This window comes from Pteropus alecto, unplaced genomic scaffold (assembly GCF_000325575.1).
Source record: "Pteropus alecto unplaced genomic scaffold, ASM32557v1 scaffold71, whole genome shotgun sequence".
In the NCBI taxonomy this organism is placed as follows: Eukaryota; Metazoa; Chordata; class Mammalia; order Chiroptera; family Pteropodidae; genus Pteropus; species Pteropus alecto.
Window position 1 is genome coordinate 17,426,845 of NW_006433024.1, and position 15,057 is coordinate 17,441,901.

Here is a 15,057-nt window from a genome sequence, read left to right on the forward strand (position 1 = left end):
ACACAAGCTGACTGGCAGGTGAGGACATGAAAGTAATATGGATTCACTCTTACGTGCAAGAAGCCTTCTACTGGCTTACGATGATCAACTTCTGTTGTAAACATGGTGCAAAGCAAGTCGCCTTTTATAATGAGCAAGAGGACATTATTGCCAAGGAGTTTTGATACTATGACAGCCAAAATGGACCTCCACAGCACAGTGTCCCATAGAACTTTCTGCAGCGATGGAAGTATTTCACCTCCGTGCAGCCCAGTGTAGTAGCCAGTGGACACACAGTACTGTTGGTCTCTTGAAATGTGGCTGGTGCACCGAAGAACGGATTTTAATTTAATTTTAATTAATTTAAATAGCTCAGGTAGCTAGCGGCTAGTATTTTGAGCTGCACAGCTCCACAGCTCAGGCAGGGCCATTTTTAAGGTATGTAAATTAACGTGAGAACACTTGGCATGAGAGGGGGATCTCGCGTCTGTCTTTGGTCTCAGCCATTTCTGTGTTTCTTATGAGATTTGGAAAAAGCGCAGGAGGCTGAGAGGAAGAGCAGCGATTAGAAAAGATGGAAGAAACCGCCTCACTGTGAGGGCTCCCGGCATCTGGCATTGAGGGCGAGGTGGCGTTTGTTTCGGGGAGGGAGATCTTTCTCGAGACTCTAGAGAGCTTACTGCTGCTCATTTGAGGTCATTTAAAGGGTGGGGGGCAAAATCGAAATAAGACTATGTACTCATAAATAAGTTTTAAATGGCTTTGGAACAAAAACGTGTGCGCGTTTATGTCAGAGTGATTTCTGTTTCCGTTTAGCACCGTGTGCCCAGAGAGTACCACTCTAGAGACCCGAGAATCAACCTGACCTTCCGGACAGTCTGTCCAGACCCTCACGGGGCGCAGCGCTGATGCGGAGTGTTTGAGAGGGATGCGGGGCTGAGACTGAGCAAACCTCCCGCCATAAAGCAACTTCAAGAGGCGGGTCCAGCCGCTCTCGTGTTGTGGCTGCTTGGAATACAAAGGTGAAATCGTCTTCGCAGCCGTCCACGTTCATAACATGCTTACTGTGGGAGCAGCAATCCCTAATCTCATCTCGAAATCACGTATTTTCTTTAGGTTAAATAAAAACTGCTTTGGCTCTGTTCACGGACGACTTTGTCCATAAGCAGTGTTTCTGTTTCATTGGAAGAAATATGAATGAACTTTGCCGCTGGGGTAAATCCACACGTGTTTGTTCCTTGTGACTTTACTGAAAATATAAATATTCTGTAGGCAGACAGCTGCTGAAACCCAAACAGAAGCGGCTTCGCAGAGCTTTGTTGAAGCCTGCCTGACTCCGTAACGTCTTGGCTGTGTGCCGAACGTAATGGAAAGCTGCACGTTCGGAGAGCACTTCCTCTAACTGAGTTTTCTCTCCTGTCATTCTTCCCAGGACACGCTGAGATGGGTTACAGGCCTCCGAATCACGAGTGAAGGCGGTGTTCGCTAGGCCAGCCGTCTTCAGGGCCTACCTGTAATACAGGAGAAAACTGTCCCCTCAGAGGGAGGAATACTTGAGTGACGTCATGAGAAATTTAGGCCCCAAAGCAGCAAATGCCCTGTCAGTGACCGCTGTTCCACATAGATTAGTTTCCCCTAGAGAATCGCTCAAGTCACTTAAACCCGGAGAGAGGAACGGAGCAGTCCTGCAGGGAATAGACCCGGTTACCCCGTAGTTCCCTGCACTTCAGCTTTCAGTAGCTCTATGACGAAGGCTTTTTTTCTGACTCAGTGATCTCTTAGACACAAGTTCCTGACATTCAAGGGTTAGTCCATGATGTCACCAAGGTTCCCAAAACAGAACAGAGTGGCGACCCCTTATTGCATCAAAAAAGCATGTGTCTTCCTGACCCCCTGACTTAGGAGCAGTGTGCCACATTAATCCCAAACCAAGACATGGAAAACCCGAGAGAGAAAATGGATGAAAATAGGGCAAGGAGTCAGAGAGCTTCCCTAGCTGCCTGTGGGGGAAATTTACAGAGCCTTCTCGCTTTTGGTCTTATTTCTTATTGCTGTAAGAGTGATGCCAGAGGCTAGGCAGGCTCTTCCCCAGAACTCAGAGGTGACGCCGCCCTGGCCAGGCTCTGTTCTCTGACAGGCTCCCTGGCTTCTTGCACTGGAGTCCCCACTTTTGTTTTTAATGGGTTCGCATGAGTACATACAGCTCCTTTTTCTAAGAACTCCTAAACGTTTTATAAAATCTGAGCATCCTACTAAGCCTTCCTGTGAGGGAGGTACAAATCACCATAAAAATAAAATAAAACCATTATTTAATTTCTAGCTTTTCTTCTATTAAAACAAACAAAGCCTGGCCGGGGTGGTACAGCCAGCTTGAGTTATGAGTTGGATACGTGACACTGGGAAATTCCTCTTCCGTTCCCACACAGGAAAGAGCGGGCAGATGGTTCCCAGTCCCACAGTCCCTCCGAATTCAGGGTCGTGGTTTCCCCTTGTGTCAGCTGCAGGTTTGGATCTCTCATCCCATCGCTGCTATGTTGTCGGAGAAACAAATTCTTGCTTGGCAGCAGACACCTTGGGCCGCCACCTGGGTTTCTTCATCTGAGAGAGCAGAGTCTTAGGTTTCGTTTCTTGCTGTCAAATGCCATTTTTCCACCACTACGATAATGTCTCTTCTGTCAACGTGAAGTAGGTACTTGCCAGGGAGTAAAAGTGCAGGGTGTAGGACTGGACAGGAATTCCAGACCCTGGCAAAGGACAGCCACGTTCAGTGACTGCGACAACCTGTTGCTGTGTTTTACTGGTGGTGGATCTGAACTAGGAATTAGGGTGAAGCTGTTTTTGCCAACATTTCTTGTAAAGCAGAGGAGGCAAATATAATGGCTGTAAGCATGAAAAAGAAAACAGGTGTAGTTATTTAGCTGTCCTTTTTTTTACACTTTAAATTAAACCTGCCAAGCAATGTCCTAGGAGCTTTTACACACACAAACAGTTCCTAATCCTCTCCACAGGTCTGTAAGAAAGATCCTGTGTTTATTGTAGAGACCAGGCAACTGAGTCTCCAACAGGTTAAGTCATTTAACAGGATTTATAAATGGCTGGGCCAGAATTCAAAACACAGGTTAATCCCTAAACTGCTTTTTCCTCTGCCGTACTGAATTGAGGGCGAATAGTCTACTCGGCACGCCTAGGACCCTGAGCCTCCAGGGCTTGCTCCTGCAGAGCTGGTGACCTGCTGAGAGAGCTGACTACCAGGCCACCTTGTTCCCTGGCTTCCCTGTGCATCAGGACAGCCATATGCACTTTCTCCTTACTCAGTGTTATAATCTAGTCAGAAACTGTGCTGTCAAATGGGCCAGTATTAGGCCTTTTTTCCTAGGGAAGCTCAGGTTGAGGGCACAGAATCCAATTAATGGTGAGTTAGACAAATTCTCATTCAACCTTCCTGGCAACTGACTCAATAGTGTTTCCAGACCATATCTAAGAAACTTTCAGAGGTAGATGAGTGGTCCCTTCCCCCATTCTTATCTGTGAGTACATGTGGGTATCTAAATGATACCCAAACTCGGCATCCGGCTTCTTCACGATTCCCAGCACCACCACAGCCCCAGACAGCAGACGGCCTGAAGAAATGGCTCCCGTGGTGACGCAGCAACTTGCCTCAAAGTGCGGGCCGGAACAAGGCACACCCGGCATCAGATTGTATCCCTAGTATTGCAATCAGGATCTACATTGTTGCCAGCTGGACCACTAACTCAGGTGGCATCGGTGATTCCAAATAAGTTTGGGTCACAGCTCACTAACCCGTCACTTTCTTGTGGCACTCACTCCCTGCTGCCTCCATGGCTCCTGGCGACTGGCAGGTCTGCCTGGACCGGGTCAGCGAGTGGAGTCTTCTGAGCTGGTTATGGCCACCCCAAAAGAGTTAAGTGAGCACCAGGATGAGTAGAAAGCTCCAGTTGGAGGGCTTGAGAGAGAAGACCTGACTCACGACGGGTCCCTGCCCTGCTGGGAATATTTCTTCCTTGAGTTCTGGCAGCTTTTATTTGGCTGCAGGAGACCCACTTTGCCTTTTCTGGTCATAAACACTTGTAGTGTTGAATCTGAATAGTTGATTTTTTTTTTTTTTTACAAGGCCTTTGAAAAAGCCGAATGTTTCCATAGCGATGCATTCTGTTTGTTTAAATCTTTACTTATACATGGTTCCACCCACATGCTCTCCCCGGAGGGACCAAGTCTGGAACTGTCCCCTTCCCCACTTCCTTATTTTCTCTTTAGAAGGAGCCCTCTTTTGAGACCCCTGTCAGTTTTATGCTGTTGGAATCCATTCTAAGATATGATGATTCCTGAGTCAGGGTCAGCAGGGAAATGGCTTTGATGTTTCTTTGTTAGAGTGGATCATAGACTAATGGTGCCATTTCCAGCTGGTGCCTGAAGCACAGAAGCCTTCCTTCCCCAACTTGTGCACAGAGCCCCATGGGCTGGGCTGCTCCTTAGTGTGAAAGCTGGTTATGGGGGTCTTGGCAAAGAGCAGGTTAGGAAAACAAGATAAATTAGGCAGTCAGTAACCTTTTAGCCAGCGTTACCTGAGGGACTGTTTTCTCAAATGAGCCCACTTGGAGCTGACCACGGTATGTGTGACAGCACTTTCATTACAATTATTTCGGTGCTGTCACACCCTGGACAGCAGAGAAAGTCCCTATTTTCATGTGGCTTCTGAGAGTGTGGACATGTTTGGGCAGGATCTGGGCCTCTGACCCAATTAACTTTAACTGGATAGAAATATTCTAATTTATTCCTAAAAGCACCCCTCCGAAGTGGTTGTTTGTTTGTTTAGCAGACGAGGAAACAGATTCGTGGAGGATTGATCGGATCCTGAGACCAGCGTCCCAGGTAGGCCAGAAGGGTGCTGAGCGGTGACTTGTCCGCAGACACTCTGTGTGCTTTCTAGGCCTCTGTCCAGCCCTGGCCCCAGACGGTGGGAGGCTGTGGCCTGTGTTTTCTTGCCCCCTTTACCTGGAAGCAGCCGCAGAGACTCTGGTCCTTGCCTAGGAGCCTGGGAGCGGCTCCCTGTGGGGCAGCAGACTTGAGGAAGAGGTGGGCCTGCACGGGCTCTCAAGGGCCACGTGATCAAGCTGCAATTAGCGGCCCACCGCAGGAAGAGTGTGGGGGAGCGCGTGGTGACAGGCGCCTGCCTAGCAGAGCCTGTGATCATCCAGCTGCCCCTGGGCATGGAAGGGGAGCAAGCAGCCTCTCAGCTGGGTCTGGCTACTACCTTTCCTGAGGCAGTTAGTGGTGGAGACAGAGGGCTGCCTGACCCTCCTAAGAGGCTGCAACAAGAAGGCCCTCCCCAGGCCTTCTGATGACTGAGTGTGCGTCTGCTGCTACCGGGTCCCTCCCTGTCCTCCTTATCTGTACTTGGAGAATGGGCAGGGGTGGGACCACCTGGGAAGGGAATCCACACCCTCCAAAAGCTGCTCTGGGTTGAGGGCTGGATCTTCCTTGCCTAAAGAACCTTTGTGAGATGTATGGATGAAGGATACCGTGAGGGCTTCGCAAACTCTGGCCTAGGGGAATTTGGGCTGCTGGGACCACCCAAACAGGACAGAAGAGAGTCGGGGAGGGGGCGGGGTGCCACAGAAGTGTCTCCCTTATGCCCTCATTGGTTAGAGAGAACTTTTCTGAAATGTTTCTTCTGAAAATGTATGAAGGGATTAGTCACCCATTTCTTCTCTGCACACCCTACCCCCCGACATGGCCTTTAGCCTCTATTCACCTGGAGTGAAGGGAAAAGGAAGACGGCTAGCTTAGGGGTGCAAATGCAGGAAAAAGTCTGAATGCCTGGCTTTCCTCCCAGGCCCCTGCCCCACCGCCCCACCCCCCCAGTTGCCCCTGTGCTGAGAGGAGAGCTGGTGCCCTCTGGTGCACACTTTGTCTCCCCAAAGTCCCGTTAGGGTGAAGGTGAGGAGCTACTGTCCTAATTGGACAGACTAGAAAACTGAGGCCCAGAGGAGTTAAGTGCTCATCCAAGGTCCGCCCAGGGTACGAAGCAGAACCAGTGTGAAGACCCATATCAGGTGCCTAGGCCAGCGTTCCTTCCACCACTCTGAGGTTCCATGACCTCCTCGGAGATCCCCGGCTAAAAGCAGAATCTGGTGACAAGAGGGAACATAGGCACAGGCAGCCCCACAAGCTCGTAGCACCTGTTAGTGCAGCCCTCCAAGGAGTGATATTGACGATCTCTGTGCTGCACCAGCCTGGTGGCTGGATACATGGCAAGGACACCTGCTACGGCTTGAGTGGCATCCTCCTGCCGAAAACAGTGCAGGCCAAGCTCTGTGCCAGTCGATGAGGAGAGTTAGCTGGGCAACTCCAGGCAACACTGGCCCAGAGTCATCTTTGCAAGGGGGGCTGGGCACCTCTTACTGTCACAGTGCTGCCTGCAAGGGTAGAATTAGGGAGCAGCTATGACACCCCTACTCCTGCCCCAGCTGCCACACCTGTCAGAATCATTTCCAGAGCCCTTGTGGAAAGAGCCTCAGCTGGAGTCAGGCGGACCTGGGCTTCAATCCCTCTCTGCCCCGCCTCACCGAGCCACCTGGGACCAATCGGTCAGCCCCCAAGCCTCAGTTTCCTCAGCCATGAAATGGACATAGAAGCAGCCACCTCTCCCAGGTTTTCTGAGGGTCGAGAACATGACTGTAACGTACCTAGAGGTAATGTGCTTAGTAATGTAATTGTTTTAAGTGGAACATTCCACATGCCCTGCTACCCCCACCCCTAATGCTCGTGCTGGGCGGGTGACCCCTCTGTGGCTGACCAATGGCCCTATGACCCTGCCCTCTCCCTTGACAGGCTCCCCTGGTGCTCACAGCTCTGTTGCAGTCAGCAAGGGGAGGCCAGGGGGCTTTGGGGAGGATGGGCGAAATGCAGATTGCGCACGAATGAGGCTGATCATATTAAGATCCTGCTGCACTTAAGCATCTCTGGGGAAGTTCTTTAAACCAAGCCGAAGAGAGCTCCCAGATGCCAAAGTGGCCTCAAACCGAGGCTCAGCTCTCTCTCAGCAGCCTGGCCACATGCTCCCTAGGTAATTGGTCTCCTAATGCACCATCCCTGGCCTGATTCCAGTGCCTCTTCCCCCTCGGGTCAGTTCTTGATGTGTCCCAGCAAGTTGGTCACCGACCAAGCACAGACGCACCCCCCACCAGTCACGTCGTTTTCTTGTCCTTGCAGGCCATCTCTAAATTCTGAACAGAATGCCTCAGCCTGGAAGATTAAACAAGATTGCCAGGCTGGAATTCTGAGACCAGGGCTTTTATGTCCAGAGACTGTGTGTTAGGTGCAGTGGGGGCGATATGAAAGGCAGCACGATCCCTGCTTCTACGGAGAAGTAAATCAGTGTGGCTTTTATTTTCTTGCTCAAAATTCGTTTTTATTCCTAACTACAAAAGGAGTATGTGTTGTTTTTTTTTTTTTTATGAGAAACCTTTCAAAAGATGAAAAAGGAAAATCATTTGTAACTTTACAATCCAGAGATGACAACTCTATACTTTGCAGTGTATTTTTTGTAAACATTTGTGTACTTTAAGGGGGGAAAAAAAATAACTTCATACTGCACTAGTCGTCTGGTAGCCTTTTCCTACTTACTTTGTACGTAGGAGCATGACATTAGTTATTGTTCCATAATGTGGTTCCGAGTGGCTACAATTTACTTTGTGCATTGGTGCATGACATTAGCTATTGTTTCATATCATGGTTTTGAGTGGCTACATAGTATTGTGGATGTCATTATGTAACCAGTCCCCTAGTGTTTGATATTTAGACCATTGTTGATGTTGGTGTTGTTTTTGCTATTAGACACCATTTTGTTGATTTCAGAAGTCGTGAAAGTGGATGGTGGGAGGCAGGCTTGTGGTATGACTAAGAGCCCAGGACTTGGCCTCATTGAGAACTCAATTCAAATAGTGAAAAGAAGAGATAACATTTTTATAGATCCCGAATATGGTGCCCGGCACTGCGTTAAGCGCTTTATATGTATTAACTCATGATTTATTAATCCTCACCGTGGCCCATGGACTAGACACTATTTTTATCCCTCTTTTACAATTGAAGAAACGGAAGCACAGCCCGTCCACTTATGCAGCTGTCCTGTTGCTAAACCTTTGTGCACATTTATGATCGTTTCTTAGGATTCATTTCTAGAAGTGGGGTCCTGGCCCAGATTTGGAAGGCTATGCGTATTTAAGGCCTTGAATACATAATGTAAATGCCTTTCCAGAAAGGTCGTGCCAGCTTATTCTCCTACCAACGGTGGTGGAGCATATCTGAGAAACTCAGGCCATGCTTTAAGCGCCAGTAACGTGCCAGGCCCCGCATTCGGTACCCTGTAACGCTTCTCCGCACAGCATAAGCAAGCACTCATACATCTTAGCCAGCATTAGCATTGTCGGGGCATTCTGTGTCCTTTGTTGAGAAAACAAGACACGCATTTGAAGAACGTCAGTAACAAAGTGAGTGTGGAGTGAGTGGTCCTCAAAGTGAGTGTGTACAGGAGTTGGAGGAACATGAGCTGTAATTTAGGGTGGTGGTCAGGGAAGGCCACGTGGTGGGGAGGCGCTCGGGGAATGGGCAGGAGGATCCTGCCAAGTGATATCCAGAAGGCTCATGAGCAGTGGGGGCCGAGGTGGCTCTGTCCGGGGCTTGTGCGATGGGTGTTCGTTCAGCTGGAGGAGAAACGGTGAGAGAGGAAGCCGGGCCCAGAACAGGCCTGGGAGGGATCTCGGGCAGAGGGCTCTGATGGTGGGAAGCCACTGAGAGCTGACAGGGTGACTTTTAGGGAAATTTATTTATTAGGAGGGAGTGAGGAGTTGGGGCTGGAGGTGAGAAGACCTGCGGGAGACCAGGACAGAAGCCCAAGCAGAGGTCTCTGTGTATGTGGCCCAGTAGGTGCCTCTGGGAGTTGTGAAGAAAAAGATGTTGGTTTTCCTGGTGATGGGAGCACCCCTTCTTCCCGTGAGAGCAGAAGACAGACGGACACAAGGCTCAGCTAGGAGGTGAAAATACCAGTGTTATTTATTACCTACAAAGCCAAATGGGAGACCTTGGCTTATGTCCATGACCAGAGCCAGGCTTCTTGCTATTCCCTGGCCATGTCCAGGCCTTGGGGCACCCTGTTCAAGGAAAGAGCACAGCAGGCCCTGTCCCTGCCAGCTGCGAGGAGGGTCACTGCCAACCCCACTGAGCCTGCAGGTGGGGCGTGGAGGAGGTGGGCCTCAGACCTGCTTCCAGCGGGTGGACACAGGCTCTCCCCAGCCCCCCTACCCAGGTGGGGGACACAGGAGTTGAGCAGCATGCACATTTTCTGTGGGCAGGCAGATCTGAAAGTGGGCAGGAGAGGGATCCTCCATTCCCCAACCCAGCTCTTTCTCTCAAGCTCCCTTATCAGAGGACCTTATCAGTCCTCCTCTCCTGGGGAAGGGAGTGGGGAGGGTTGAGAGAGGGTGGGTGTTGCCTTTCTTATGTTCTGTCATCTTGGGGTTGGAGCGTTCCTTTCCCTGTTGCAACACGGAGGAGCTACTTGCCCCCTCCCCCACGCTGTCATCTTCTCCCAACCAGAATGCTTTGGTGTAAATTTTGGTGCCATATAGACCTGGTTCTAGAGCCAGCTCCTTCACTTACTGCTGTGTGGCCTCTGGCAAATTTCTTAGCCGGAGTTCCTCCACCTCTAAAACGGAGTTCGTTGTAGGAATTAAATGTGACCATGTATGTCTGCTTTAGGACGGGCAGCTATTATTCTCATCTATTATGTATAGATGCAAAGAGTAGCCCTCCGACCCGGAGGACAGGGTGGGGCCCAGCTCACCAGGAGCTCTGGGCAGATCTCACCGCCATGCAGATGGGGGAGTTCTGTGTAGACAGGTCTAGGACAAGGGCTTAGGGGAGAGGGGGTCCAGTGTGGCCAGGAGACACTGGGAGGCAGCTGTACAGGGGCTGCTGTGGAGGAAGATGGGAGGGAGGGCCGGGAGGGACCTGACTGTGGGGTGTTCCCACCAAGGGAGGTGGAGAGCAGAACAAGGAGGCAGAGAAAGAGGAAGAACAGCCAAGAAGAAGAAGGACCTGAGAAAGCTCTGTCACAATACCTCCATTACCCCACCTCCAGATGAAGCACTGGGTTCTACACACCCTAGCCTGGGAATGACAGATAAGAGCTGGCAAGGCTGATCGTGTCTAAGGTTAAAAAATGAGTAAATCGGGCCTCCGGTAGGCAGCCTGGGGGTGCTGGGGCAAGTAGTGTCCAGTATCGGGACTCTCTGTGTTTTCATCCTGCCTCTGGCCCCTGCTCAAAGCCTTCTCCTGACCTTGGCCCCAGTTTTCGCATCTGCAAAATACAGGAGTTGAACCAACTTAATGTATTTTGTAGCTTTATTGCACACAACCCGTGGTAAAAAAAAAAAAAAAAAAGAAAAGAAAGAAAGTTTACGCACACACGTTTAACTAAAACCAAAGCTTGATGAAACAGTAGTACTTTATTACACGTGTTACTCTGATATTTTCTGTTTTCTTGTGCATCATTTAAAAATGCCAGTCATGGCCCCCTAGCCGATTGTATGGCCCACTAATGAGTCACACTCCTTGGTCTGAAAACACTGACCCAGCTCATCTGGAATGTTCCCTCCTGCTCTGGCAGCCTGTGGTTCTATTCCATTTCCTCTGGCCCCACAAACCCCGTCAGCTGAGCCTCGGTGGTTTTCTCCTTTGTATCTATAAACAGTGGTTTCCAATCTCAGATGCCTGAGGCTCTTGAGCAAAGGTGTGGTCAGGAGACCACGTTGCTGGAGAGCATGCTGCTCCTAGAGCCCTCCAGCCCCACGCACGAGGTAAGGTCCTGACTCAGCCACTGTCTGGCGGTGTGCTGCGTGCTCTGTGTCAAGTTCTGGGACATCCATGAGTGGAGAGGGACCCGTGCCTTCTCCTGCCATCACCTTGGAGAAAGGAGTGGGTTTAGATATCATCCCCACCACACCCTGACTCTACTGCAGAGGACACCAGTCTTCTCTCTGGTGGGAAGTAAAGCCTGGCTCCCAGATAGAATTCCAGACTCTTCCCCAGGCCTAGCCCTCTTCACCCTGTCTGTCCTACCACTGAACCCCTCCTTGGGCAGGTCCAAGAGTCACCCTTGTGGGAGCTGCTGATGGATGAGAAGAGCTTTGGCAACCAGTGGACCTGGGATCAAATCCCAGCTCCATCTTTGCTTGGCTGTGTGGCCTTGGGAAAGTTCCCTACCATCTCTGAGCATATGGCCTCAACTGAAGCTTGATGACGATAACACCTGTCTTGGAGGATAAACTTAAGGGTGTGAGGATAGGTACAAAGTGTTGTGTGCTGGTGACTGGTATAACACAGGTGCTCGGTATAAACCCATTCTGCTTTAAATCCCATCTCCTTGTGTGTCCTTCTGAGGGAACGGCTGGAGAAAGGGCAGCTGCTTCTGCCTTGAGGAAAGATGAAGATAACTTTTATGGGCCAGTGACAGGCAGGGCAGCAGCAGAGAGATCTTGCCTTACGCTGCGTTCCTTGGGAGCAAACCCCACCCGCCCAGTGTGTCCAAACTGTGCAGAGACCGAGGCACAGCAGGCACCTCTCGTCTACCAGGCTGCCTGAGGCCGTGGCTGGGAGAGGGAGACAGGCAGGTCTTGGGACGACTCTTTGTGCCCCCAAAATGGGCCAGCAGCAATTTACAAGGCAGATGGTGTGTCCTCTCTTGAGGCCGGGCTCAGAATACATGATATGACCTGGCATCTTTTGACTCTAATTTCTTGGAATCCATTTAAAATTTCACCCTCCTACAGGGCAAATTTTACCTCAGAATGTTCTTATAAATCATCAAGTTTGATCCTTATAACCACCACCCTGGGAGAAGGATGGGGCAGGTGTAAGACTTTCATAATCACAGGGTAGTGAGAAGAACTTTCTAGCAAACACCAGAACCGGGGGATTCAAGCGGGCAGTCTTAGGATGCTGTTTGCTTATTCTCATGCCGTTACCCATTACCAAGGCTGTGTGAAAGCCATCTTTGTGGGCTTCATGAGACACAGCACCTTCTTTTTGGTTCTCCCTCCCCTATGATGTTAAATGATTGAAAGGTGGATCTGAGCCAAGCTGGAGACAGGCGGGAGGGTTCCTCCATGCTCAGGGACCGCTGTTCTGGGGCAGCTGCTCCCCAGAACACGGACAGCAAGTTTCTCTGAGGGCTCCTGTGCACATTGGCTCTTAATAGCTGTAGAAACTGGGGTTTGATAGCCGAAATGACTTGCCTAAGGCCACATAACTCCAGCAGCACAGGCCAGAAGGCCCTTTACCAGGCTGCCTTCCGCAGCCGGGACTTGGCAGTGCCTGGGAAGGCCTCTGACCTCTTTGCCTCTTTGTTCCTGGCCAGCTCCAGCTGCCCTCTGCTCTGTTTTGCCAACAACCAGAAGACTCCCCTTCCAAGGCAGAGGCTGACACTTTAACCTTGAAACATAAATAAGTCCCTGGGGCTTGTTTACGGAACGCGTGGAGCAGGCCCGTGGTTCAGTAGAGGCAGTGAAATGTCTTACTTACTAGCTGGGGGAATGTCTCTGGGCCCATTTCCCTGTCCATATTTGAGCGGGTAGTACCAGATGGACCCATTCCACAGAACCGGGCTTCCCCGAGGCCGGCGAGGCTGGGGCAAAGACCAGGACTGGGTTTCATCCTTATTCTGCCCCCACCTTGTTGTTTGCTGTGTGACCTCATCTGGCACCCTCTCCTCTCTAGGCTTCTCTGGCCTTATCCCAAGAGACGGCAGAGATATTCCTGCTTCGCTGAAGTCACAGAAGGGAAATGACCTTGCAAAGCTCAGGAGCCACAAGTTGTGGGATTTTATCCTTATCCTTAGTGTTCTCAGACCAGTAGCCCCGGGAGAGGGACCCTCAGGCCTGCAAGAAAGCACATGGGAAGGACTGAGCGGCAGACCCTAGGCCGCCAAAGCTGTGCGGGGAGCAGCCCTTGGCTGGGAAAGGCACTTGCATTGATCCCATCAGCATAGCCAGGCCCACAGGCCAGGCGGAGGTTTCCCCGAGCTCTGGCTCTCTCTGAGTGCCCAAGAATCCCTCTGCCCCCACTCTAGCCTAGTGTTCCTGGGGCTCATCCTGGGAGTGGGGGTTGCCAGGGTACCTCCCCTGGTGGGGCCAGCCCTGCCATGCCAGCTCTGGCAGCCTGCCTGCCAGCAGCTGGTCTCCCATTACACGCATACAGTCAGGCCGAGATTAGGCAGTGAGCTCATGGAGGCATGAATGGGGCCGCCAGGGCGGGGCCGGTGGAGGCTGAAGGTCTGACTTGACAGGGGTCTCCCTGGATCCTCTCCCTTTCTGTCTCCCCCTTTCTGAGTCTCTTGGACTCTCTTCCTCTCTGTCTCTCTCCTCCCTGTGCACACAGACACCCGCTCTTGGAGCTTGCTGGAGATCGTCATGGCAACCCTCCAGGAAAATTATCAAAACACTTTTGCTCGCAATTGTACCAGACGAAGTGCTAATTCAGAGTGAGGCAGGAGCAGTTGGTAGGATGCTAACGACACTGGCTTTGTGTGGAGGGCTCATTGGGATATAGAGTGGGCTCCAGCAGGAGGCGAGGGTGAGGCCAGGAGGCAGGACCCCCAGGAAAGGCCCTGCTGCTTCCCTGCCACGGACATCGTTTGCTGCTGACCATTACCCACCCCTTATGCCGTATTTACGTCCTCATTCCATCTCCATCTGAATGCACGCACACACAGTGGCTGGGCCAAATACGCTCAAAGTTCACGTTGACCCAAACGGCAACGTGTAGAATAACCACCACCTCACTCAGCCCCTGGAGGCCCGAGAGAGACTTCTCTGTAAGTTCGAAAAAAGTTTCTGGGGAGACTTCTGGGTACGTTTGAAGGATAGTCAGCTGACTGAGGCTTCTAGCTGGCAGTAGATCTGTGCCAGGGTGGCAGAGCAGCCACAGGAAAGGGGCCTGACCTTCTTGTTTCCTCCCCACCCCCACCCCCACCCCCAGGAAGCAGGGCAGTACCTGTGAACAGAACTGCCCCACTGGTTCTTCCCACCTGGTTGCCCATGGCTCCCTGCCTGTCTGCATCCCAGAATGGACAGGGCATCCCTGCTCCCACCCGACCCGGCCCGGGGACCACAGGCTCCCTTGGAAACAAAGCCCTGCTAATAGCTGAAGAACTGGTGTTGCTTTTTTTAAACCCTGGCTCTGCCCAAAAGCCAAAGTGTGGGTGGGGATGGTGGAGGAGGTGGTGGCACAAGCCCCTCGCTTGTCTGTTGCCACCTTCCTTCCCCATCTGCTCCCCCAGCAGACCCTCCATGGAGGCGAGCCTCCCCCGCAGCCTCAGCCCGGGCTGCCTGCCACTCTCTGGCCCCAGAGGAAGCATTTACTTCCTGTGAATGGGCCCCTTCGTCCCCGCATCCTCCTGAGGATCCTAGAATGCTAGAGCCGGAGGGGCCCCCAGCAAATCAGAGTCTGGCCTCTTTACTTCACAGGTGGGGAAACTGAGGCTCGGAGATGGGAAGCAGCTGGCTCAAAGGCCACAGAGTATGTGGGTGATGGGGCTGATACTGCAGCGTAGGTGTTTGACTTCTCGTCACTTCAGAGGGACAGTAAGATGGGGTGGTGCCAAGTGATGAGCACCGATTTCCGAGTCAGGCAGACTTGGCCGTGAGTGCCAGCTTCAGCACTTAGCACTGAGGGTGACCCTGGTAAGCTACAAAGCACCCTGAGTTGTCATCTGTAAAACGAGGGTGATGCTAAGGTCCCCCTAAAAGGAGGCCTTGAAGATGACTTAGGTGAGGCATGTGCCAAGCATCTTTGGCACAGTGCCAGCACATAGTAGGTGTTCAACATATGACATTTCCATGTCCCCCTCTGTAGTCCCAGGACCACAAGCCTTCTGAGAAGAGAAGCCATCTCGTATCCCCTTTAATAGCCCCTGAACCAGGGAGGCCAGGGTAGGCCATTTAGCATGTCCTGGAAAAAGCAGCATTGACCCCGCGCACTCAGCAAGTCCAGAGGTCAGCA

At 51.6% G+C, this 15,057-nt stretch overlaps 2 protein-coding genes across 3 annotated transcripts in view; both read left to right on the forward strand.

Moving 5' to 3' along the window:
• ALKBH3 (alkB homolog 3, alpha-ketoglutaratedependent dioxygenase) overlaps nucleotides 1-1,483 on the forward strand; it is a 29,485-nt gene extending 28,002 nt beyond the window's left edge. Inside the window, exon 9 of one of the 2 annotated variants that reach the window (XM_025044141.1) lies at nucleotides 1,412-1,483. In XM_025044141.1, the coding sequence (XP_024899909.1) occupies nucleotides 1,412-1,468 (57 nt within the window). In that variant the 3' untranslated portion in view covers nucleotides 1,469-1,483. Of the gene's footprint in view, nucleotides 1-795; nucleotides 1,130-1,411 lie in introns of those variants that run through there. The other variant, XM_015586457.2, reaches the window with a different exon arrangement.
• ACCSL (1-aminocyclopropane-1-carboxylate synthase homolog (inactive) like) overlaps nucleotides 1-15,057 on the forward strand; it is a 122,990-nt gene that overhangs the window by 13,979 nt on the left and 93,954 nt on the right. The gene's annotated exons all lie outside the window — the stretch shown is intronic.